This window comes from Schistocerca serialis, chromosome 3, assembly GCF_023864345.2.
Source record: "Schistocerca serialis cubense isolate TAMUIC-IGC-003099 chromosome 3, iqSchSeri2.2, whole genome shotgun sequence".
Lineage (NCBI taxonomy): Eukaryota > Metazoa > Arthropoda > Insecta > Orthoptera > Acrididae > Schistocerca > Schistocerca serialis.
The window spans coordinates 619,186,396-619,213,315 of NC_064640.1; the positions used below are offsets into that span (position 1 = coordinate 619,186,396).

A 26,920-nucleotide genomic window follows, 5' to 3' on the forward strand; every position below is an offset into this window, starting at 1 on the left:
CACTTGTTAATGGAACAGGAACTCAAGTGTACCAGAAGTCTCCTCCGCCACACACCGTAAGGTGACTTGCAGAGTGTAGATATAGATGAGGTCAGATCCTGTGCTCCGTCTCCTTGTGACTTTGTCGACGAGACATTAAACCCTAATCTTCCTTCAAACCTGGTTTCTGCCTTGCTTCAGATCGGACGTACCACCAGTGCTTAGGCCAATAAAGAAACAACAGTTATCTTTATTCTGTGGTACAAACTGTTCATCCTGTGGTGCCATTGAGCAACTACCCTACGATTCTCCCTCATAGTTTTGTGTATTGTCGTGCTATTAGTTTGTCCCTTCCTTCTTGCTCCAGCGGCTGCTAATCCTTGTAGTCTAACACTGCTGTAGTTTAGTAGAATTAATACGTAGGAAAAAAGGTACAGCAGGTTCGTTTGAGCGCTAGTGTTTTAGTAGGCATTGTTTGTCATATTTGAGGTGCCTTCATCCGGTCTTTAGACTGATTTACGCTGTTAGTTGCGACGGGTGAGGGGGGGGGACAATACCTACAGTAACGTGGATTCCGAACCACGGTAACATTTCTCACACAGGAAATTCATTACTAGAGGCGAAAGGTGCGAGAAGTGGCAGAAAGCCATTCTAAGACTGAATGGCGCTGGAACACCGGACATTTGAATCTGGAGTCTGACACCTCTCGGACAAAGGGAATAGTCTACTAAAAGCTGTTATCTGACAGCGAAGAGACATCATTAAGGAAGTATTTGTCATCACATAGCTGTGCATAGTCGGGACTCTGATGGTGTAGCAGTGTAGCTTGTGCCTGGAAACAGGGAGGTCGCGGGATGGGACTACGGAAATTTTCAGTCTGCCTGTAATCTAGGCTTCACCTCCCAACGACGTGAGAAGTCGCCAGAAATGACACGTAGTTTGGATTCCTCGTTAATTATTGGTTTACTTTCCTCATTTAGGTATCTTGCATCGATTAGGCCCATGGAAATCGCCGAAGTGACGTCCAGTTGAAAGACTTGCACTAGCCACAGAGACACTTGAAAGTATTATACTTCGGTGCGATTCTTTTTCGACACTGAATTGTATCCTTACGCTGAGATAATTTCCATGATAATCGAACCATTCAGTGGCAGCGGACTAGCACTTTTCTACAGACGTGCACGAGGTCTGACACAAAGGAAACGACACGTATTTGAACATGTTTGGTACTACACTATCAGTGGAAGTTGCAGGCAAAGCAAGATCCATTTCATCCCATACAAGTCCCCACTCGTTGACTCCTTGCGCCTAACATTTCGGCATTTCGTATTCCGTGTAGTGTGCAACGTTTTTACCGTCTGGTGAGAGGACGAACACGCGATTGAATTTATCGCTCAAATTGAAATATGTCACTGCGTAAAGGTGCGTGTTGTTAATGTTCGAAAACCAGTCACGCGCTAATACACAACGACGTAGTGTCGTAGTAATGCGAAAAATCTCATTTGTTTTGTGTGTACTATTACTGAACATGTAACTGTACACTTACTACGATTATTAAAGTGTTGTTGTTCTCTCTCTCTCTCTCTCTCTCTCTCACTCACTCACTCACTCACTCACACACACACACACACACACACACACACACACACAGTACAAGGTAGGCAAGATGCGCTGTAGTAGCACATTTTTTTCTTAGTTCTCTGTATGTCGTTTGTGCTGGGCTAAGCAACGGCCCTCCACGGCTTCCGTTCACCAGCAACGCTACTCACATATACTCTGTGGGAGAACAGAAGTAGCGTGTCAACCTTAACATACCGTTTCTCTTCACACTGCAGTCTTAGAAGTGCGCATTTCATTGGCGAGTTGACGGACGAATCTTCTCCTACTTATCCAACGCCTGGAATTAAATTGTTCCAACTGTTCTGCCTGTAGCTTAAATGACCCTGTTTGTCGTTAAGTTACTGTCCGGAGTGATCGTGCTCTTCTTATGAGGATGATGCATATTGCGAAACTTTTCTCCACACATTTGTTCGACTTTCCACATGCTATACATTCACTGAAAATTGCTGTAAAGAGCAATGTTCCCTCTTTGACAACCAGTCGTTAACTGGAGAAACTGGTAAAGTCCACCCTGAACACATCACAGGCGACTGTATATTGTTCTTCAGGGTGGCGCTACTAATGTCGAAGTGTCAGACAGCTGTTTGTTATGCAGCGTATTCAGTTTACAAACAAACATCTCATCCGAAAACTGGTATGACTGAACGTTGCCTTTGAGTAGGACGGAGCTGGCGTTTGTTGACATAAAAATCGCACCACCGCTGTTAGAGCGGGGATACTTCGATTCAGAACTTCACAGATACTGGACAAATATAAGCCTACATACCAAATGGTTGTAAATTTGAAGAATACTTGTATTAAATACGTATTGAGCACTCTTCGCAGTCTTAAATACTGTAGTAAATCAGAAGTCTTTCAGTTGCAGTTTCATGAGCTTTGTCACATTCTGTTGACTTATCGCTAAACTGGATGAGAGAACGTTGGTGCTGTGTTCTTTGTTAGTCAATACTTCCTCGTCCAACCTGTGTTACAAACTTCGTCCTCCCTAAAATTATAAATGTTTACCGTATGCACACTATTTCGCCTAATCTCTTGACAGTTCCTTCTGCTTCTACAGCAACTTTGCGTCAGACCATTCAAGTTTTCAACGAAAGAAAGATTGTAGATACTTCTTGCTGATCGCTATTGTTTTGTTTTTCAAAAATCATCTTACTGAGGTTGGCAGCTGCTGGTGACGTTTTTTCTATATTTATGAATTAAATTTGACTTTTAAAACTCAGCCTTATGAAAGACTCAAGGTTTCTCTCATTTTAATATTGACACCCATGTCATCTTCAGTGGTTCTCATTTTGTTTCTGTAAAGTATTATACAAAACTTATGGCTGATTCCAGTTTTTAGGCCTAGACGCATAAAAGCAGACCAACTTATACAATCTTTTCTTTGAACGTAACTTTTTTCCAAGCGAGCAATCATCAGAAATTAAGAGTGCGCTAAAAGTATTACCGACAACCAATGAAGACGCCACCGTAACGGGTAGAAGTCACATGACGTCTGTAATATCGCGCAGTTGATTGCATGGTAAATACGTTGTTTTCTCAACAGCAGAGATTTTTCATTGTTCAACAGTATTTGTTGTTGGTATGCACGTGTTGTAGAAGCATTTCATGGGGAATAACCAGATACCGCAGTGTCGAACAGTTAAAGAGTAACAACATAAAGTGCTCGTTCCCTTGAATGTTGATCAGTTGCGGACACGGGCAGAACCAAGAGACCGGCCATTTTGACAAAAGCTAAACAAGCTGAGGCGAGGAATTGCGATTCTGCGTTCGCCTTCAAAAAGCTTGTGCAGACTATCTGTCCAGTCTCAGATTTCTTAAAATTAGTCCTCAGCAAGCGATGCAGAATTTAAAATTTCGTAGTGTGCAGGAATTGAAGGTACTGGACAAAGAAAAGCGTCTAGCATACTGTACAGTGTACTTGGTTTTGGTCATTTGTTGACGTCTGTGGAATAGCGGTACTGGATCGTGTTTTCTTCACTGATAAGACGTGGTTTCACGTTAATGGATACGTGAATACGCGAAACACAATAATTTGAGCAAACGAAATCCAAATGTCTTTCTTGAAAACACGTTGCACTGTCAGAAAATTGGTAACGTATGTGACGCGTCGTCGTGTAGTGAGCCCCATTTTCGTTGAAATTACAAGGAAATATCGTGTACCAAGACATGATTACACAGTTTATTTTGCTTCGAGGGGCTGATGGGCGCGACTTATCGATCACCCTGTAGTCTTCAGGCCTAAAATAGACATAAGTTTCGTCAGTATTTTACAAGAATAAAACAAGGCCCACTGAAGATGATACCTAGGTGTCGAGAAATGTTAGGGTAAGAATAAAAACAAAGTGAAGTATTAGGTTTTACCCAAGTCGGAATTACAGAAACGAAATTTCTTTTAAATCTTGTCCAAGACGTAAAAACCTTAGCTCGTATATATGCCTTAACAATTGAAACGGTTGGTCACGTCTTCAGTTATTTAGATATCAATATTTTCAAACACGACAATTTACTTTCTTTATGGGAATTAAAATGCTTCAAATGGCTGTGAGCACTATGGGACTTAACATCTGAGGTCATCAGCTCCCTAGAACTTAGAACTACTTAAACCTAACTATCCTAAGGACTTCACACACATTCATGCCCGAGGCAGGATTCGAACCTGCGACCGTAGCAGTCGCGCGGTTCCGGACTGAAGCGCCTAGAACCGCTCGGCCACCGCGGCCGGCCTGGGAATTAGAGAAGATAGATTTCCTGTTACGAACTCCGTAATGTAGAGCAGTGTCTCTTAGAACAGTGCATGTATCTAGGGAACTGGGATATATCGTTGGCGCAAACACTTAGCGTTAATTGAATTGTGCTGTTCATCTAGTATTCTTTCTGTAGCTAAATAGTCATGCCTTTTGTTTCTATACTGGCATTCTATGCTCACTCCAGTAGTGATTTCCTTGGAGGTGCTTGCACCCTTTTTATTTACTCCCTGAACATACTCGTAGTAGACATACTTCAAACAACAGTTGAGCTACTCAGATGAACTATACCGTCCACTAGGGAGACGTGATTCGCCCAGCTCCTTAGGCCCTCGACTGCTCCAGAGTTAAGTTCCAGTGTCTGCCCTCAGTAAACAATTTCCAACAGGTAACTGCACCTGAAATACTTATTTCCGGCCATTGGTTGCTCATCTCAGAGTACTTAGTTTACGGTCATCTACCGTCTATGTAATGTTTTTAGCTTCCCTGTATTTCGGTTAGAAAAACAAATACACTGCCTGACAAAATAACTGAAGCTCTCAGAAGATTTGATCGGATGTCAAAGTTAACTTCGTGCACGTACGAAGAAAGGTGCCTCCTTGTGGGTCTCCATTTGGTCGGCCGGTCGAAACGTCCGATATCCAGATATGTGGGGCATTTGGATGTGACACTGGTCTGATGTTAGACTGCATGGGAACGCGAGGGCAGGGAAACTGGTCGTCAACTTTCTGATCGACCACCCCCAAGGAACGATAGTCGTATTGCGCACCAAGCACATCTGATAACAGATAATTGACTCGCTACAACATATTGTGTCATCCCGCACTAAAGGTCAGAGACTAGCAACAGCCGGACTATTGAATTACCGTCCTATGCGTAGGCAGACGTTCAGAGCACTACATAAACGGCTGCGTTTGGAGTATTGCCGTGATCGGGAAGCATGGGCTGCTGATGAATGGAGTCTCATTCTCTTTGACAATACCATTGTCTCAATTTTAAGCAAGGTAATGCTCATCCACACCCGGCACGTATCTCCATGAACTGTCTGCGTGATGTTGAGGTATTGCCAAGTCACCCGAATCCTCCCCAATAGAAGGCTTGTGGAACCATATCGGACGGCACTTCTGTCCCAGTTCCCGTCTCCATAATATTAAGGACTAGTGACAATAGTTGTGAGCTGCAAAGTCGCCTCATACTGCGAAGTCGTTTATAAATGTGGTTCGAAATAACACATACGTCTTAACCCCTGAAGTTTCATTTCGTTTCCTCTTCTTTTCCTGCGTGATTAACTGTTTTCTTAGACAGTGTACTTTCTAGTTTGAGGCGGTCGGTATGTTACCGACGTAGCACAGACAGTCAACAGCTAAGCTTAGATTATAATGACGCGTGGAAGGCGGTGAAGAAATAGCTTCTCTTTAGAGACAAGAGAACGTGCGTAGAACGTAGCACCATGCAGAGGAGAAACGAAGAGCTCCAATGAAAGATATTGCAATGCTCTAACGGCAGCAGTAAGCCATGTGAACGAACGCTCCAGGAAGCCGGCAATACAGAGTGTATACAGCTGCGACGTCTACTTTCTCCGGCGTGCTCGAGGTCAACCGTAGCACACATTGGGAGCTTGCCAATTCCAGCAGACCAGTCGGCACTCCAGTGGACGACAGATCTGGCGTTCTGCGTCGAGGTTGCGTCTGTTTATTGTGCAATTCCACATAGGCACATACCTCCCCCCTCCTCTCATGTATGTTCAACGTTATCGTACTCGTACAAAGCCCATTGCGCATCCTGTACAAATCTATACATAAACAGTTATTAATGGGTACGCATTGGTTCTAAATAGCTTCAGACGAAGACTAATGTTTTCTCGAATATCTGTCCCTCTTATGCAGTGCAAGATATGGACTGCTGAAGTGTTCCACCACAACACAAACTCCACAGCATTAATGTTTTCTCGTCAACGAGTGTACTTCCTCGGCACAAAAGCAACAAGATTGCTCGCAATATTTACACGAACTGTTTGCCGTTATGCAACATTGCGACTTTTGTGTATTTCTGCTCGTTTGAGCATTTATTGACAAGTGGTTGTCAAGAGGAATGGATTCTTGCCGTAATTGTCAGCGTTTGAAATCGGCTGATAGGCTGCTCGCTTTAAACTCCTTGTCGTCCTTCCATTTCATTAACGCCATCTACTTTACAAACACGACTGCACTTTCCGCTTTATAAAAGGAATTCGAATTCACTTCACACTGAACATAATTCTTACGGGGACGCGCCTCGCCGGACGAGGTGGCCGAGCGGTTCTAGGCGCTACAGTCTGGAACCGCGAGACCGCTACGGTCGCAGGTTCGAATCCTGCATCGGGCATGGATATGTGTGATGTCCTTAGGTTATTTAGGTTTAAGTAGTTCTAAGTATTAGGGGACTGATGACCTCGGCAGTTAAGTCCCATAGTGCTCAGAGCCATTTGAACCATTTTGAGGAGGCTCTTCAGTGTTCCTGACGTTAAGAGAAATTCAGTGGTGTGTGGATGCAAGGAATTTCTGGAGGACCCCTTCCCTCTTTTTCAACGGTGGCGCTCTCTTGAACATTGAAAATTAGCGGCAATTCAATAGTAACTGGCATGACCTTGACTGGAATTAGTTCATTGATAGAACATTGCTCTTAATTGCAACGCATTCTAAAGAAATATTCCTTAAGACACTGAGGTTGAAGAATTCACTGCTTTAAAAATCTACCCGCGATATTACGTCAGCTCCTCCATGGTATCTTATGGAGTAAAGTGATTAGAGGAACCATCTTGAAGTAAATGAAGCTTCGGTACTTTGTTAGACCGTGGGTGTTTTCGAACTGTGCTGTGCAGGTGAGCTACGCCCTTAAGTATACAAGTGACGCTTCGTTTATGGAATCAAAACATTCTGGGCGTGAATTATTCAGAATTTTCAGTTGTAATAGATACACACAGAAGAGAGGCTTGTGGTTGCATTATGGGAAAGAGGGGGGGCAACAGTTAAGTCTCTCTGTCACTCATAAACATAAACAAACTTTGAACGTTAAATTGATTCAGCGTACGATACAAAATGAGGCAATGTTTCGAGAGTCACGCTCTCATAATCATGAGAGATTAAGGTATTCTGGTGAATGAGCGGGTAGTGTGATGCGATAGACGACGGCTCTTTATGCAAATTATTTTATGACTGCTACTTCGCTTGCTCACGTACCTGCGATTTATGATTTAAACATGAACAGCAAGAAGACTAGAGCTTGATTCTCGAAACGCATATCACTGTGTTAACACGGCTTTACTGTGTGGTTTGTATTAAATACACTACTGACCATTAAAATTGCTACACCAAGAAGAAATGCAGATGATAAACGGGTATTCATTGGACAAATATATTATACAAGAACTGACATGTGATTACACTTTCACCCAATTTGGGTGCATGGATCCTGAGAAATCAGTACCCAGAACAACCACCTCTGGCCGTAATAACTGCCTTGATACGCCTGGTCATTGAGTCAAACAGAGCTTGGATGGCGTGTACAGGTACAGCTGCCCGTGCAGCTTCAACACGATAGCCGCGAGGGGTTAGCCGAGCGGTCTGACGCGCTGCAGTCATGGACTGTGCGGTTAGTCCCGACGAAGGTTCGAGTCCTCCCTCGGGCATTGGTGTGGGTGTTTGTCCTTCGGATAATTTAGTTTAAGTAGTGTGTAAGCTTAGGGACTGATGACCTTAGCAGTTAAGTCCCATAAGATTTCACACACATTTGAACATTTTTCAACACGATACCACGGTTCATCAAGAGTAGTGACTGGCGTATTGTGACGAGCCAGTTGCTCGGCCACCATTGACCAGACGCTTTCAATTGGTGAGAGATCTGGAGAATGTGCTGGCCAGGGCAGCAGTCGAACATGTTCTGTATCCAAAAACATGCCGTCGTGCATTATCCTGCTGAAATGTAGGGTTTCACAGGGATCGAATGAAGGGTAGAGCTACGGGTCGTAGCACATCTGAAATGTACCGTCCACTGTTCAGAGTGCCGTCAATGCGAACAAGAGGTGACCGAGACGTGTAACCAATGGCACCCCATACCATCACGCCGGGTGATAAGCCAGTATGGCGATGACGAATACACGCTTCCAATGTGCGTTCACCGCGATGTCACCAAACACGGATGTGACCATCATGATGCTGTAAACAGAACCTGGATTCATCCGAAAAAATGACGTTTTGCCATTTGTGCACCCAGGCTCGTCGTTGAGCACACCATCACAGGTGCTCCTGTCTGTGATGCAGCGTCAAGGGTAACCGCAGCCATTGTCTCCGAGCTGATAGTCCATGCTGCTGCAAACGACGTCGAACTGTTCGTGCAGATGGTTGTTGTCTTGCAAACGTCCCCATCTGTTGACTCAGGGGTCGGGACGTGGCTGCACGATCCGTTACAGCCATGCGGATAAGATGCCTGTCATCTCGACTGCTAGTGATACGAGGCCGTTGCGATCCAGCACGGCGTTCCGTATTACCCTCCTGAACCCACCGCTTCCATATTATGCTAACAGTCATTGGATCTCGACCAACGCGATCAGCAATGTCGCGATACGATAAACCGTAATCGCGATAGACTACAATCCGACCTTTATCAAAGTCGGAAACGTGTTGGTACGAATTTCTCCTCCTTACGCGAGGCACAACAACGTTTCACCAGGCAACGCCAGTCAACTGATGTTTGTGTATGAGAAATCGGTTAGAAACTTTCCTCATGTCAGCACGTTGTAGGTGTCGCCACTGGCGCCAGCCTTGTGTGAATGGTCTGAAAAGCAAATCATTTGCATATCACAGCATCTTCTTCCTGTCGGTAAAATTTCGCGTCTGTAGCACGTCATCTTCGTGGTGTAGCAGTTTTAATGGCCAGCAGTGTAAATAAAACGGTTGACTTACACTCAAGAGCCAAAAGACTGGTACACCTGCCTAATATTGTGTAGGGCCCCCGCGAGCACGCAGAAGTGCCCCAACACGACGTGGCATGGACTCGACTAATGTCTGAAGTAGTGCTGGAAGGAACGGACGCCACGAATCCTGCAGGGCTGTCCATAAATCCGTAAGAGTACGATAGCGTGGAGATCGCTTCTGAACAGCACGTTGCAAAGCATCCCAGATATGCTCAATAATGTTCATGTGTGGGGAGTTTGGTGGCCAGTGGAAGGCTTTAAACTCAGTTTTCCTGGAGTCACTCTGTAACAATTTTGAACGTGTGGGGTGTCTCATTGTACTGCTGGAATTGCCCAAGTCCGTCGGAATGCACAATGGACATGTACGGATGCAGGTGATCAGACAGGATGCTTATCAGAGTCGCATCTAGACGTATCAGGGGGTCCCATATCACTCCAATTCCACACGCCCCATACAATTACAGATCCTCCACCAGCTTGAACAGTCCCCAGCTGACATGAAGGCTCCGTAGATTCATGAGATTGTCTTCATAACCGTACACGCCTATCCACTCGATACAATCTGAAAGGAGGCTCATCCGACCAGGCAACATGTTTTCAGTCATCAACAGTCTAATGTCGGTGTTGATGGGCCCAGGCGAGGCCTAAAGCTTTGTGTCGTGCAGTCATCCTGATATTCACGGTACACTCGTGAAATGGTCGTACGAGAAAATCCCCACTTCATCGCTACCTCGGAGATCTTGTATCCCATCTCTCGTGCGCCGACTATGACACCACGTTCTAACTCACTCAAATCTTGATAACCTGTCATTGTAGCAGCAGTAACCTATCTAACAACTGCGCCAAACGCGTTTTGTCTTATATAGGAGTTGCCGACCACAGCGCCTTATTGTGCATGTTTACATATCTCTGTATTTGAATATGCATGCTTATAGCATTTTTTTCTGGCTCTTCCGGGAGTATGCATTTGACGAGTTAAACTTTTCATTCTTATTTAATTTTTTTTTTCGCATTAATAACCAATTGTAGTTTTGTATTTGTATTTCAACTACATTATAGTTATTTTTTTTTTTTTTTTTGAGACACTTGATGATCACTAAACTGGAAAATCTATGCAGTAGTGGAAAATCCAAAGCAAAAGTAATTATTATCTACTAACGTTTGCCAGTGCGGCAGAAAGATGACATTCAAAAGATTCGTATTGGCTTTTGCCGCCATTGTAGACAATAAACACTAATGGAAAAAATAACAGCATCAAGGAGTTATGTGACATAAACCAAAGTTGGTAGACGTGCTTTTACATCTGAAAGATGATGTCCACTCCAGTTTCGCGAGAGTCGCATAAGAGTTGCATCCTCATAATGGCGCTACTAGTGCCAATCACGTTTGCTTTAAATACACACTGTAACGGTCGTGAGCGTTAGTTACCTTGGAGAGTGAACGTCGTGAGTTGCTGGTAGTCAAGAATGCCTTTAATGCGATAAAGACGCCACTATCAGCACATCACTGAGTTCGAACGAGGTCGTGTATTTTGACTATGAGACTGTGAATGTCCCTTCTGCGATACTGCAGAAAGACTTGGCAGGAATTTAGCCACTGTACGTAATTACTGGCAACAGTGGTCACGAGAATGTGAGGTCGCAAGAAGACTGGGCTCCGGACAGCCACGTGGCACTGCCGAGAGGGAAGACCATCGTGTTAGGCGTATAGCTGTGGCTGTAGCAGCAATCTGAGCAGCGGTTGGCACCACAGTGAGGCAATGAACTTTTATATATCGATTATTTCAAGGACAGCTCCGAACCAGGCGCCCTGTAGCGTGCATTCCACTAACCCCAAACCATTGCCATTTCCGACTTCAGTGGTGTCAAGCGAGAGCTCATTCGAGTTCAGGGTGGAGGTCTGTTATCATTTCCGATGAAAACCAGTTCTACCTCGGTGCCGGTGATGGCCGTGTTAGGGGGCCAGTAGAAGGCCTGCAAGCAGCCTGTCTGTGTGCTAGACACACTGGACCAACACCTGGAGTTATGGTCTGGGATGCAGTTTCCTGTGAGCGGGAGCACTCTCTTGGTTGTACCACGTACCATGGTGGCAAATTTGTACGTCAGTCTAGTGATTAGACCTGTTATGCTGCCATTCATGAACAGCATTCCAGGGAGTGTTTTTCAGCAGTAAAGCGCTCGCCCACATACCGTGTTCTAATGCAACATGCTCTACAAAGTCTCAGCATGTTGCCTTAGTCTACTCGATCATCAGATCTTTCCCCAATTGAGCACACATGGGACATTATCCGCCGACAGTTCCAGTGTCATCCACAAACAGCGTTATCGGTAGGCCGGCCGTCGTGGCCGAGCGGTTCTAGGCGCTTCAGTCTGGAACCGCGGGACCGCTACGGTCGCAGGTTCGAATCCTGCATCGGGCATGGATGTGTGTGATGTCCTTGGGTTAGTTAGGTTTCAGTAGTTCTAAGGTCTAGGGGACTGATGGCCTCAGATGTGAAGTCCCATAGTGCTCAGAGCCATTTGAACCATTATCGGTACCTGTATTGACCGACCAAGTGCATAAGGCATGGAACTCCATCCCACAAACATATCTGGCAACTGTACAACACAATGCATGCACGTCTGCATTCTTGCATACAACATTCTGGGGGTTACGCTGGTTATTAATGTACCAGCATTTCACATTTGCAATGACTTATCTCGTGCTTCATTAAACTGTGTTCTTGCAATGTTAATCACTTAAATATATTATCTAGACAAATGTATTCGCGAATTTTCATTACTCTACGTTGTATATTGGTGCTGCAATTTTTTTCATCAATGTATTTCTACTGTATCAATTTACCATCCACATCACAGCTGTAACTTCTAAAATTTTCCCGTTTGGTCTTTCATTCCTTATCAGTATTGTATCGATAAGCAACCCGAACTTTTTGTGTGTTTCATTTAAAGAGGAGAACCTTCCGTTCCTTTGAACATTTCTTATCGTAGTTGTCGTCGTCGTCTGCCGCCGCCTCAATCTCGCTTTCCTTTTCCATTCGGCCTTCCTAATCATTTTCGCCCGTCACAGAACTGCACTCATATGGAAATGGTGACGGCACTGATCTCTCTTATCGGCGATAGCTTATATACTAGGTTGTTTCAGTCGAGTGTGTCCTGATGTTTCCTTCAGAGCGTGGTGGCAACACATTGGACTCTTAATCGAGAGGATGGTGGTTCGAATCCCTGTCCGCCTACCCAAATCTAGGTTTTCAGTAACCGCTTAGCTGAATGCTGACGATTGCTTTTAAAGGGCGCGGCCGATTTCTTTTCCAAATCCGAGCTTGAGATCCATCTCTAATGATCTTGACGTCGACTGGACGTCGAACCATAGTCATCCTTTCACACCTCTTCTCGACTATTCTGTCCCAAATTAGACATGTGGCATTGGTGAAAAATGCGGTAGACACGTGGTTTTCTGAGGACTTTGTTGTTTTTAACATTATATTTAGGCCTTTTAACTTTGTTGGTAGGAGTCATATGCTCTAGATACCCTGCTGCCGATAGGAACCTACTGATTTTTCCGAACACTGAGCCAACATAGAGTTAACTTTTTTCCTTGTTATGTCTTCATCTCTCTAAGTTTCGAAAGATACTGTGCGCACTCTGAAATTTACTCTCCGCATAACATGGGCCGTATTAGTTTAGTATTTCTCTTCGTATGAACAATCCAATATTTATGCGATACTATAAAAGTTTGTATCAATACTTCAATGGTCTGAACAAATAGTTTGGGAAAATGACAGTAACGTCTGTGGCAGTAGCTACAATGTCATTGCGTAGACTGAGCATTATAACGTCAATATTTATAGAAGGAATCTTTTTTTGTCTGCCCGCCTCATTGGGCCTACTGGTAGTTCTTAATTAAATTAGTTCCCTTCGTGGTGTGAGACTGTAAGAATGTAAGTTGGACACGAGTTCTCGCTTTAATTCAGGTCAGATAGACTGCGCTAACAGAATTGGAGAACTTCCGCCAAGTTCGCAATTAAATGTGTACTTCGCATTTATTTCAACGGCGTAGGCCACGTCACCGAAAAGTTGGTCGTAGCCTTTAAATCGGTGGCTGCAACTCATTAAGTTTAACACTATTTTAAGGTAGCTGTGTGTTTTTCGTACAATTATCCTGTGCTTCACGAAGTACTTGTATATATCTAGTAAATTTCTGTATATTCTGGATTCACACTGAATTTACGTACACTTGTCGTAAAAGATTAGTGCTACATTGGTCACCAGTTACGCACGTTATTAAAAAAAAAATACAAAAGATATTTTGACATGTCATATACTTCGAAACAGGTTATGAACCTAAAACTTTCTGAAAGACATTTCTGGCAAGTAATAATATGATGCATCTTCTCGAATAACCCGATTTACGAGAACGGAAGTGTTCTGATTATTCGTTGTACAGACAATAAGTGGAAAATTTGGAGGAAGGAGCATCTGCAAATGAAAATTATTGACCTAACTCCCGCCGAAGAGGCTACTGTGCAAGACGTTTATAGACCGACATTGTATTTGTAAGCTCTTAAAAATTTTTGTAGATTTCAGTAGTTACTAAAAACCCGATCGGGATTCGTTCATGAACTTCAATGACCAACTTGTCCGCCCCCGGTAGCTGAGTGGTCAGCGCGACAGAATGTCAGTCCTAAGGGCCCGGGTTCGATTCCCGACTGGGAATTCGGGAAAGAACTATGTCCGAATTCTAAAGGACTTACGTCGTTGCTTTCAAGAGGCATGGCGGTCACTCTCTTTGCTTTAACGTTCAGGTCTCTGCAACCTTTAATGAATCATAATGCATCCATATCACAGTTAATGTTATGGTTTTAAATAACCTCTATATTTTTCTCTGTTTCAGATCGATTGGGAAGGAAACCAGTAATCCTAGTAGCAAGTTTCGTGTTCACGGCTGGTTCTGTGATCATGGGTATAGCGCCCGGCAAGGAACTGCTCCTCATTGGGAGAATTATTGTGGGGATTGGAATCGGTGAGTACAATTTAACTTTTGTTTGTATACGAGAGCTAGGTGAAAATTTTTCAGCATCGCAGTGAAAGATGCTTATTTATTGGCTGAGAGGGGAGATCTGTGAAATACCCGGTTGCGGCTGACATTGCATCGTCAGGAATCAATACACAGTGTCACTGTGTGTGTGTGTGTGTGTGTGTGTGTGTGTGTGTGTGTGTGTGTGTGTGTGTGTGTGTTTACTAAACTCTGCAAGGGTCGTACGATATGAAGATGCGTGTGTATGACGCCCCAATGTTGAAGCTAGAATGCAGACTAAGAGAGTGTGGACAAATATTTGTGTTGTCACTTAGAGCCAAGTGTGTAATGAATGAGTAGAGGAGTACGTTGCGACTTAACTGATTATTACTGAGAGATGATGATCGACACAAGACGAGCAGGTCTCAGTATTTTGCAAACTGCACATGAATTAGTTTGTGAGGTCTACGGCATGTAAGGTGAATCTTCAGTATCGCGGGGACAGTGGTTCGACATGTGTAAACTGCTGCTCAGGACGATCAAAAGCGTTTGCTAAAGGACCTTACCTCATCTCCGCAGAGCCATTTGAGGCGATCGACGGCACGAGTCAACTTTGTTGCAGAATCCCATTTCTGTCAGGAATGTACGGAGACAAATGCTCCGCGAAGCCTGCATCAGCCGACGACCAATGTCCCTTTGCTTACACCACGACATGCAGCTCAACGAACATCCTCACTGGACCATGGAACAGTGTCGGCGTGTAGAACGTTTCGACGAATCCAGTTGATGAGCGCATAAGAGTGTGGTGTATGCCTCCTGATGCCATGGATCTTATATACCAACAATGTTGTCTGCTTAGTGAGGGTGATCAGTTAAGGTATGGGCTGTGGTCATACAGTCTCTCTTCAGGGACCAAAGACAGGTCCGACTTATGTGGACATTTTCGCAGACAATCTGCATCCCTTTCTGGTATCAGAGTACTTCAATGGAATTGCCGTGTTTCTACAGGAGAATGCGTGCAACGAAATAACCGTGATGTCGCACATAGCTTGATGAATACTCCAGTGAAATTACACCATGAAATCTTCTCCCCTCCCCCTTCCACCGTTCCATGTCACCCGATCTTAACTCAATCATTAATGGGATGTCGTCAATACCCGTTTATACCCGATGAACCAATGTCAACTATACGAGAAGAGGTGTGTTTAGCACTGCAAGATGCGTGGATAAAATTTCTCCTGAACCATTCCAAAAACTCGTAGTGTCCCTTCCTCGGTGTTACTGCAGTTTTGAGGTCTCGCAGAGGAGCGACTTGCAATTAGTATCATGTGTTACCTTTCCACGACTTTTGGCCACTTAGTAAGTAGTTATTAAGGGCCGGTTCCTAATTTAAAGGGACACTCGTCTGAAGATAACAGGATTTAAAGGTACAGTAGTTAACAAAGGTGGGTGATATTATCTCAAAGTCACCGATGACGGCTTCCGGTGTCAGGTTACACACTTGGACACTTGGGTGATTTATAGTCAAGGTCACTCCCCACACCTCTTGAATAAACAAGTGGAAACTCCACATTGAGACCATTTGCATCTAACGGGGAAGATGTGCGAAGTAGATCACAATGCATGCAACTTCAAATACCACCTGTCGTGCACATACCCGTTTTCTTTCACTATTTGAACGGGTATGATGGTAACTTTCTCGTTGAACGTTTGGGTGATTTCGGTTTGAATAATGATCACGTCGGTGTCGTTCATGACACTACCAAAAAGTACATTTATTTTTCTTAGAGAATCAGCAAAAAATATCACACCGCTTCGTGGATTCATTAAGTTTCATGCACGCGTCTTTCCAGAAACTTGCTAAGACAATGCATCAGAGCTGCAGATCCTGATGATTCAAAGTTTCAGCTTGTGATGGAAAAGATAGTCTTCCCTTATGAATACTTAGACTCAATGGAAAAAACGTTGCTCGACATAACAGTGTTGGATGGTAAACTCACAGTCATTGCCATAATGCATGCGGAGTACATGCACGCGCTGAATGTTTGGCAGGAGTTTAGTATCACTGATTTATGGGATATGATAAATAATACGTAACACAGATGTACATCAGCTCGCAGAAATTTTCAAAAAATTGTAGAGTGTATGCCTGAGCACATACTCCTTAGCTCCTACCTTCTATACACCGTGTCAGGGCTTTCGTGTGTCGCAGTATTAGGAACACGTATCAGCATCGAATTGTTGGCTTATGTTGACATGCTGCTTTTTCTTTGAACGTGGTAATCGCGAGGAACTTCGCCGGTGCATGCACAGGTACATCAAGGTGAATAACCTGTGAACGAACGAGGAGGAGTAAAGACCATCTGACGCCTTCAGGTACATCCCCTAATTGGATATAAAAACCTCTATGGGCAAGTCATGCGACAAAGTCAACTGTTTGGATGGTTCGGATGGATCTCCAAAAGAAAAATCACGAGACTGAGCGAAAAGATCCATGATATGGCTGCTGATTTTGGTGAGGGATATGCGTGATGTACACAGTGCTTGCCGTTGTGTCTAAATCGCCTACTCCCATGAAATGGTTTCTTCCCGAAGCTGTTGACAATGCTACGGAGTAAGCAGCGATATATTTTCCACTACAGAGATCTCCAGCAATTTCTCAGTTTGGGGGTGGAACTTGTTTATAACAAGCCTGAAACTATCCCAGTGATGCATAGACATCGAATGAAGAGGCCTCCGCTATTGGACTATTTGTAAATGATGATAAAGAGTACGTGGAACTTGAATCTTATTGGTCCAGGGAAGAGGGCGACACTTTGTCGCCATTTAATGTGCTCCCAATGGTTCTGGAGTTTCCCACCAATTTTGTACCACGTGACCAATATCGATTTACGTCATGATCTGTTATATAACTAGGTTAGTTGCGTAAGGTGCGTGGGGAGGACTGAGATTTCCCTATATGACATTGATAAAGTCCCTGGGAGGGAGAGGAGTGGGGAGTGATCTTGAATAAAAGTTGCCCAAGTGCGTCACCTGTCACCATAAGTGCTTATCAGTGACCCTGAGATAAGATCGATATCTGGACTCGTACCCGCTCGTAATAACTACTGCTCCTTCAAATCGCGTCCGCTTACATCCAGTTGAGATGCGTGTCCCTTTAAATCTAGAACCTGTCATTAATAAGTCCTTTAGTGTATTTTCCACCCACAACTATAGTTTAATGTGGAAGTGCTAGAGTGCTAAATATACTAAACACCATGAATCTTTCACCAGTTCTCACTTCAAATACGAAAGCAGCCTTGTGGGTAGATTCCTTGCCCTGAAGAAATGTGCTAGTTTTTACTTTTGCAATGCAGGCGCCGTCTTGCGTAATTTTTATCCATTTGGTCCAAAAGACTTGTGAAATATTTGCTAGTTTTTGTCGTTCTGAGGAAATGCAGATCTATTGTCTTCCACTTACTGCTGTTTCTTTTTTGGGATGAGGTGTAAGATCCACGTTTCTGTAATAAATCGAACCTCAGAATCAGTTGTCTCCTTTTTACAGCTGCCTAAATACTGCGGATACGTCCCTTTCCTCATTTGTTTGTGGCCAGCGTCTAACAAATGCCGAATCTACCTCGTCAGTTCCAAACGTTTTTGAGACTGATCAATGAAAGATAAAAAGTAGAGTGAAATTAACATGGTTTTAATGCTTCAGGTGTCTCCCCTCACTGGAATAAAATGCACAGAACTTTCATACAGCAATGTGAAACTGTCAGAAAAGTCCTTCTTTTGGATATTGTTCAACGTGAGCGTCATGGGCTTGAATGTCGGTTATGTAGTCAAATCGTTGATCGTTCTTGTGAATTTCTGCGCTTTATCGTTTTGTGATATGTTCGTATTGATAACACGAAGTTCGTCACCCGTATTCATTGTTTCTAGTAAAGAATTTTCCGCATTTTGCATTTCAATTAGTCGTGGCACTTGTCTACACGTCGTTGTTTTGTTCGGCTGTCAAGGTGTACGGGACAAACCTTGCACACACTTCTCTCCTCTTAAAAACACTCTAGAGACAGTCATGACCATTTATTGGTCAATTGCGATTCGTTACAAGATGACGACGTTGGCACGCTACACTCGCACGTCCACTACTTCACACTGCCTGCTTACAATTGACTGGTCGGATGCACATCTGGCGTTTACAGTTGTTAATTCAAGCTGCCACCGTGGTTACTGCGCTGACGTCACTTGTGCGCCAGGAATAAAACTAGGCTCGGAACTCTTTGATCGGACGGTGTATCGTCTCTTAGTGTATACTGTGTCCTCTACACAATGTATAGTGTCTGTGACTAACCAAAATGACTGTGAGTGGTGTCTCAGTGGCATGTCTTGAGGCTCGGTACAGAGAGGCAGTGTTACGAACTGCGAAATCCTCAGGAACATCTACATCTACATGTATACTCTGCAAATCGCACTTAAGTGCCTGGCAGAGGTTTCATCGAACCACCTTCACAATTCTCTATTGTTCCAATCTCGTATAGCGCGCGGAAAGAACGAACACCTATATCTTTCCGTAAGAGCTCCGATTTCCCTTACTTTATAGCGGTGGTCGTTTCTCCCTATGTAGGTCGGCGTCAACAAAATATTTCCGCTTTCGAAAGAGAAAATGGGTAATTGGAATTTCGTGAGAAGATTCCGTCGCAACGAAAAACGCCTTTATGTTAATGATGTCCAGGCCAAATCCTGTACCATTTCAATGACTCTCTCCCACATTTCGCGATAATACAAAACGTGCTGCCCTTCTTTGAACTTTCTCGATGTACTCCATCAGTCCTATCTGGTAAGCATCCCACAACGCGCAGCAGTATTCTAAAACAGGACAGACGGGGCCTGCTAATAAAACGCAGTCTTTGGTGAGCCTCCCCCCCCCCCCCCCCCCAGCACCCAACATTTGCTTTGTCTTCTTTCCAATTTAACTTTTTCGTAATTGTAATTCCTAGGCATTTAGTCGAATTTACGGCCTATAGATTTGACTGATTTATCGTGTAACCGAAGTTTAACGAATTCCTTATAGCACTCATGTGGATGACCTCACACTTCTCGTTATGTAGGGTCAACTGCCAATTTTCGCACCATTCATATATCTTTTCTAAATCTTTCTCAATTTGTTTCGCTATTCTGATGACTTCAGTAGTCGATAAACGACAGCGTCATCTGCAAACAACCTAAGACGGCTGCTCAGGTTGCATCCCAAATCGTTTACATACATAAGGAACAGCAAAGGGCTTATAACACTACCTTGGGGAACGCCAGATATCACTTCTGTTTTACTCGATAGCTTTCCGTTAATTACTACGAACTGTGACCTCTCTGACAGAAAATCACAAATCCAGTCACATAACTAAGACGATATTCCATAAGCACGCAATTTCACTACTAGCCGCTTTGTGGTACAATGTCAAAAGCCTCCCGGAAATTCAGAAATACGGTGACTGTGTGTCAGACAGTTTTCTTCGAGGTAATACGTAATGTTCGAACACAATATATGTTCCAAAATCCTGCTGCATATTGACGTTAATGATAGGGGCCTGTAATTAAGTGGATTACTCCTACTACCTTTCTTGAATATTGGTGTGACCTGTGCAACTTTCCAGTCTGTGCGTACAGATCTTTCGTCGAGCGAACGGTTGTATATGATTGTTAAGTATGGAGCTAATGCATCGGCATATTCTGAAAGCAACCTAATTTGTATACAGTCTGCACCAGAAGACTTGCTTTTATTAAGTGATTTAAGTTGCTTCACTACTCCGAGGATATTTACGTCTACGTTACTCATGTTGGCAGCTGTTCTCGATTCGAATTCTGGAATATTTACTTCGTCTTTCTTTGTGAAGGCTTTTCGGAAGGCTGTGTTCAGTAACGCTGCTTTGGTAGCGCCGTCTTCGATAGTATCTACTTCTATCGCGCAGACAAGGCATTGATTGCTTCTTACCGGTAACATACTTCACATACGACCAGAATCTCTTTGGATTTTCTGCCAGATTTCGAGACAAAGTTTCATTGTGGAAACTATGATAAGCATCTCGCATTGAAGTCCGCGCTAAATTTTGAGCTTCTGTAAAAGATCGCCAAACTCGGGGATTTTGCGTCTGTTTAAATTTGGCATGTTTATTTCTTTGTTTCTGCAACAGTGTTGTGACCCGTTTTGTGTACCAGGGAGGATCAGATCCGTCATTTGTTAATTTATTTGGTATAAATCTCTGTTGCTGGCGATAGTATTTCTTTGAATTCAAACCACATCTGGTCTAAACTTCCGTTATTAATTTGGAAGGAATGGAGATTGTCTCTCAGGAATTTTTATCTGCTTTTCTTGAATCTGTATATTTTTAGTTTATTTTTGGAGGATCTGGCGGTTACAATATTCAATATCTCTACGACAACCCTGTGTTCACTAATCCCTGTATCCATTTTGATGTTCGTAATTAACTCAGGTTCATCTGTTGCTAAGAGGTCAACTGTGTTTTCACTTCTTTACTGAGCACGCAAACATAGTTACACAGCGCAGTTCGTACCATATTCTGTCAAGTCGTCGTACAAAGCTAAACACACAGCCTGTCGAAAACGTGTCCAAAATAGTCTACAAAAACTGCCAAAGCAGTCTTAAATAAGATCGCAGTGACAGCGAACTGAGAACCGCGTTCGATGACACACGAACTTTGACAAGAAACCCCTTGAGTGCGAGGTTGGAAGTTCAATCTCTAGTAAGGCTCATTTGAAAGTGTTGTGTTAGAAACTGAGAGGAAAAATACTAGCTGCTAATAACTCACACCCAGAGGCTGAATTTGCCCAGTGATTCCGCGTTTATGAACTGCAATGTCACGCACGTTTCAGAATACGTAGTTTGCTCCAAAGGAATATGATTTTTGTACGCAGACCAGGAATCAAGCAAAAGGAAGTTATTTTGACCACCTATTGGCCAAAAGCCGGCCGAAGTGGCCGTGCGGTTCTGGGCGCTGCAGTCCGGAACCGCGAGACCGCTACGGTCGCAGGTTCGAATCCTGCCTCGGGCATGGATGTGTGTGATGTCCTTAGGTTAGTTAGGTTTAACTAGTTCTAAGTTCTAGGGGACTAATGACCTAAGCAGTTGAGTCCCATAGTGCTCAGAGCCATTTATTGGCCAAAACCAATGCTCATACCATACTTATAGTTCTCTTACACACATTTTTCCACTCTTGCTTTCTGTGACGTAAATATTCCTTACTGCCCTTGCAAGATCACGCACACGAGAAAGAGTCGTAAGGGGAGAGCACTTCAAACGTTACACAGCACAACAAGTAACTTCCCAGCCACTTTATCATCCAAATCAACAGTGCATAATTGTATACGAATGTGTTAAGGCACTGATATTAGTTGATCTTGATACAACTATCTTGTTACCTCTAATTTCTAACGTTTCTCTCATATTCATTTCCTTTTCAAACCTCGATTGGTCGGATTTGAAAACAAATCTCTTACTTAACAATGGGATAAGTTTGTTTCTCATCTACAAATTTGTGGGCCGATTCTGCAGTTCGCTGTGCATCAGGATGACGCTTTGTTTGAAATTTCGTTATCTCAGGTCTTCAAATTCCGCAGCACAGTTCGAAGTTATGCAACCACTCACTGCTTTCCTTGAAATCAGTGTAATCTATGTAGCGCGCAGTTTGATGTGCATAACGTAGTAGGTCACTATCGTGCACATCCTGAAAGTTGTTTCGAGCATCTCTGAAACGTGCACACACCAGGTTTTGTAACAAGTGCGCCTTGTCCTCCATTGTATATCCGTAGATTTTCTTAAGCACTACTCAGTCATATTGCTGCTGGCTTATTCGAAATCTGTTCATATTTTTTTTCCATGCCACAGACGATCTTCAATTAACGTACTTACGTTCAGTAACCGCTCCTTGAACGACGATTGCCCTTATTTCACTGGAGACGGAAGCTGTGGCTCCCTGTCCGACAAGGATGATGACCTACATGGCTCGACACCTCGACACACAATGTCATTTTCACTTATTAAACACGTACCGTTATCATTTTACTCCTGATGTACGTTGTATGCACAGTGTTCTTAGCGCACTTGTTTAGTTAAATCCGTCAAATCATTGTGTAGTTTCGTAATTAGCAGGGGCAGATTGGCATTTTAATATCTGTGACGTGTAAAGTCGCGTAGTCGTCTGTCATTTGTTTATTTCTTTCAAATAGTCTTTGTACGTTACTGATAGTACAGTTAGCCTTCTGCCGCCGAGCAGTGTGTCAGCAGTGCGCAAGTAGCAGCATTACTGCATTTACTAGGCAGTCTTGTATTTTAATAACCGTTTAAATTTTGTATCGAATTGTTTATGTTCTCTGTAGATTACTTCAGTCGTTCTTTGCACAACAGTATTTAGCATGGATAAGGACTGCGACTGCTGTGTTCGGATGCGGTCTGAGTTCGCATCACTTCGCTCCCAGCTTCAGGCAGTGTTGGCTTCGGTCACACAGCTTGAGGCTGTTGCTAATGTGCATCACTGTGGGGGTCCAGACAGGGGTTTGTGGGGGACGGCCAGCTCGTCCCACGCATCCCCCGATCGGACTACGGCTGTGGCTGCCCGAGATACTCCCCACATTGAGGCTGACCCCTCACCTGTGGTAGAGTGGGAGGTCGTCTCGAGGTGTGGCAGGGGGCGAAACACATTCCGGAGGGCTGAACGGAAGGCCTCTCCAGTTTGTCTGACGAACCGGTTGCAGGCTCTGTCTCCGCCTGATACTGATCTTCGGCCGGACATGGCTGCTTGTCCTGTTCCAGAGGTTGCCCCTCAGTCTGCAAGATCCGGGTGGTCACAGAGGATGGGCTTACTGGTAGTTGGGAGCTCCAACGTCAGGCGCGTAATGGGGCCCCTTAGGGATATGGCTGCAAGGGAGGGGAAGAAAACCAATGTGCACTCCGTGTGCATACCAGGAGGAGTGATTGCAGATGTGGAAAGGGTCCTTCCGGATGCCATGAAGGGTACAGGGTGCACCCATCTGCAGGTGGTCGCTCATGTTGGCACCAATGATGTGTGTCGCTATGGATCAGAGGAAATCCTCTCTGGCTTCCAGCGGCTATCTGATTTGGTGAAGATTGCCAGTCTCGCTAGCAGGATGAAAGCAGAGCTCACCATGTGCAGCATCGTCGGCAGGACTGACTGCGGACCTTTAGTACAGAGCCGAGTGCGGACCTTTGGTACAGAGCCGAGTGGAGAGTATGAATCAAAGGCTGAGACGGTTCTGCGACCGTGTGCGCTGCAGATTCCTCGACTTGCGCCATAGGGTGGTGGGGTTTCGGGTTCCGCTGGATAGGTCAGGAGTCCACTACACTCAGCAGGCGGCTACACGGGTAGCAGGGGTTGTGTGGCGTGGACTGGGCGGTTTTATTTAGGTTAGATGGCTTCGGGCAAGTACACAAAGGGCAACAGCCTCAAAGGGTGCGGGGCAAAGTCAGGACATGCAGGGACCAAGCAGCAATCGGTATTGCAATTGTAAACTGTCGAAGCTGCGTTGGTAAAGTACCGGAACTTCAAGCACTGATAGAAAGCACCGAAGCTGAAATCGTTATAGGTACGGAAAGCTGGCTGAAGCCACAGAGAAATTCTACCGAAATTTTTACAAAGGCACAGACGGTGTTTAGAAAGCATAGATTGCATGCAACTGGTGGTGGCGTGTTTGTCGCTGTTAGTAGTAGTTTATCCTGTAGTGAAATAGAAGTGGATAGTTCCTGTGAATTATTATGAATGGAGGTTACACTCAACGACCGAGCTAGGTTAAATGCGATTTTGACAGGTACGTGCTGAGTAAAACTGTGAGGGACGGGAAAAACCCACCGTGGTTCAACAACAAAGTTAGGAAACTACTGCGAAATCAAAGAGAGCTTCACTGCAAGTTTAAACGCAGCGAAAACCTCTCAGACAAACAGAAGCTAAACGATGTCAAAGTTAGCGTAAGGAAGGCTATGCGTGAAGCGTTCAGTGAATTCGAAAGTAAAATTCCATCTACCGACTTGACAGAAAATCCTAGGAAGTTATGGTCTTCCGTTAAATCAGTAAGTGGATCGAAACAGCATATCCAGACACTCTGGGAGGATAACGGCATTGAAACAGAGGATGACACGCGTAAAGCTGAAACACTAAACACCTTTTTCCAAAGATGTTTCACAGAGGAAGACCGCACTGCAGTTCCTTCTCTAAATCCTCGCACGAACGAGAAAATGGCTGACATGGAAATAAGTGTCCAAGGAATAGAAAAGCAACTGAAATCACTCAACAGAGGAAAGTCCACTGGACCTGACGGGATACCAATTCGATTCTACACAGAGTACGCAAAAGAACTTGCCCCCTTCTAACAGCCGTGAACCGCAAGTCTCTAGAAGAACGGAAGGTCCCAAATGATTGGAAAAGAGCACAGGTAGTCCCAGTCTTCAAGAAGGGTCGTCGAGCAGATGCGCAAAACTATAGGCCTATATCTCTGACATCGATCTGTTGTAGAATTTTAGAACATGTTTTTTGCTCGCGTATCATGTCGTTTCTGGAAACCCAGAATCTACTCTGTAGGAATAAACATGGATTCCGGAAACAGCGATCGTGTGAGACCCAACTCGCTTTATTTGTTCATGAGACCCAGAAAATATTAGATACAGGCTCCCAGGTAGATGCTATTTTTCTTGACTTCCGGAAGGCGTTCGATACAGTTCCGCACTGTCGCCTGATAAACAAAGTAAGAGCCTATGGAATATCAGACCAGCTGTGTGAATTGAAGAGTTTTTAGCAAACAGAACACAGCATGTTGTTGTCAATGGAGAGACGTCTACAGACGTTAAAGTAACCTCTGGCGTGCCACAGGATAGTGTTATGGGACCATTTCTTTTCACAATATATATAAATGACCTAGTAGATAGTGTCGGAAGTTCCATACGGCTTTTCGCCGATGATGCTGTAGTATACAGAGAAGTTGCAGCATTAGCAAATTGCAGCGAAATGCAGGAAGATCTGCAGCGGATAGGCACTTGGTGCAGGCAGTGGCAACTGACCCCTAACATAGACAAATGTAGTGTATTGCGAATTCATAGAAAGAATGATCCTCTATTCTATGGTTATGTGATAGCGGAACAAACACTGGTAGCAGTTACTTCTGTAAAATATCTGGGAGTATGCGTGCGGAACGATTTGAAGTGGAATGATCGCATAAAATTAATTGTTGGTAAGGCGGGTGCCAGGTTGAGATTCATTGGGAGAGTGCTTAGAAAATGTAGTCCATCAACAAAGGAGGTGGCTTACAAAACACTCGTTCGACCTATACTTGAGTATTGCTCATCAGTGTGGGATCCGTACCAGGTCGGGTTGACAGAGAAGATAGAGAAGATCCAAAGAAGAGCGGCGCGTTTCGTCACAGGGTTATTTGGTAAGCATGAGAGCGTTACGGAGATGTTTAGCAAACTCAAGTGGCAGACTCTGCAAGAGAGGCACTCTGCATGGCGGTGTAGCTTGCTGTCCAGGTTTCGAGAGGGTGCGTTTCTGGACGAGGTATCGAATATATTGCTTCACCCTACTTATATTTCCCGAGGAGATCACGAATGTAAAATTAGAGAGATTCGAGCGCGCACGGAGGCTTTCCGGCAGTCGTTCTTCCCGAAAGCCATACGCGACCGGAACAGGAAAGGGAGGTAATGACAGTGGCACGTAAAGTGCCCTCCGCCACACACCGTTGGGTGGCTTGCGGAGTATAAATGTAGATGTAGATGTCGAGCATATACGACACCACGCATTCCACTGACCCATCTTGCAGGAAAGCTAATATTTCATCTGCCACTTCTTTCTTACTCTGCCAAATTCTTTGGCTTCCTTTCTGACGAAACGTCAAATTTGGCAACTGTTGTTGTAGATACAATGCAATGTTTTCTTCGTTCATCGTTGTCATTGCTCTTCTTTGTATCAGCGCCACTAGCACTGTAGCGCTGTTTTGAGTTACTTGACGACTAAGCAGTTCAACTACGCTCCGTAGCCTCATGCTGTACTCACCATTGAACCATTGGATAACTTATGCCTGGATCTTTCATTCGGCATGTTAAAGAGGCTGTTGTTTCCAGTCATTGAGAGAGAAGAGTGTAGGCAGCTGTGATTGAGGCACACATGCGAACGAGTAATGCCTGTAGTCTGGGCTCTGTGGTCATACTCGGAACATTTCTGTCACTGGCAGAAAAGGTTGAAAAGACCAGCCTTGCTCACAGAATTTCCGCCAAACTCACAATCTGCAGCATTATCACCAGAACTGATCGTGGTCCTTTCCCTGTTTGCGAGTCGAGTGAAAGGCTTGAACCGTGAATTTTCTATAACAAGGTAGGTTGCGACTTGGTAGACTTGCGCCATGGAGGTGAGAACTGTAGGTGCCCTTGAATGGGGGTGCTCTACACATCAGATGCTGATACAGAGCTAGCCCATCGTGTCTAAAATGCACACAAGGTTTTCTTTGTTGCATAACGCGAGTCTTTATCCAGTTCAAATAATGACAGCTGTAAGAGACTTCAGAGTATTGGTGGATGATCCAAAGAATTATCACGCGCAGATGAAACTACTAAAATTAT

The 26,920-nt window shown here is 44.3% G+C and overlaps 1 protein-coding gene across 2 annotated transcripts in view; it reads left to right on the forward strand.

Annotated features, from left to right (window-relative positions):
• LOC126470504 (proton myo-inositol cotransporter-like) overlaps nt 1-26,920 on the forward strand; it is a 500,775-nt gene that overhangs the window by 327,631 nt on the left and 146,224 nt on the right. For both annotated transcript variants that reach the window (XR_007586223.1, XM_050098392.1), the window contains exon 3: nt 14,185-14,313. Coding sequence is in view for 1 of the 2 variants with exons in the window: in XM_050098392.1 (XP_049954349.1) it covers nt 14,185-14,313 (129 nt within the window). In the remaining variant the exon portion in view is untranslated. The remainder of the gene's footprint in view (nt 1-14,184; nt 14,314-26,920) is intronic.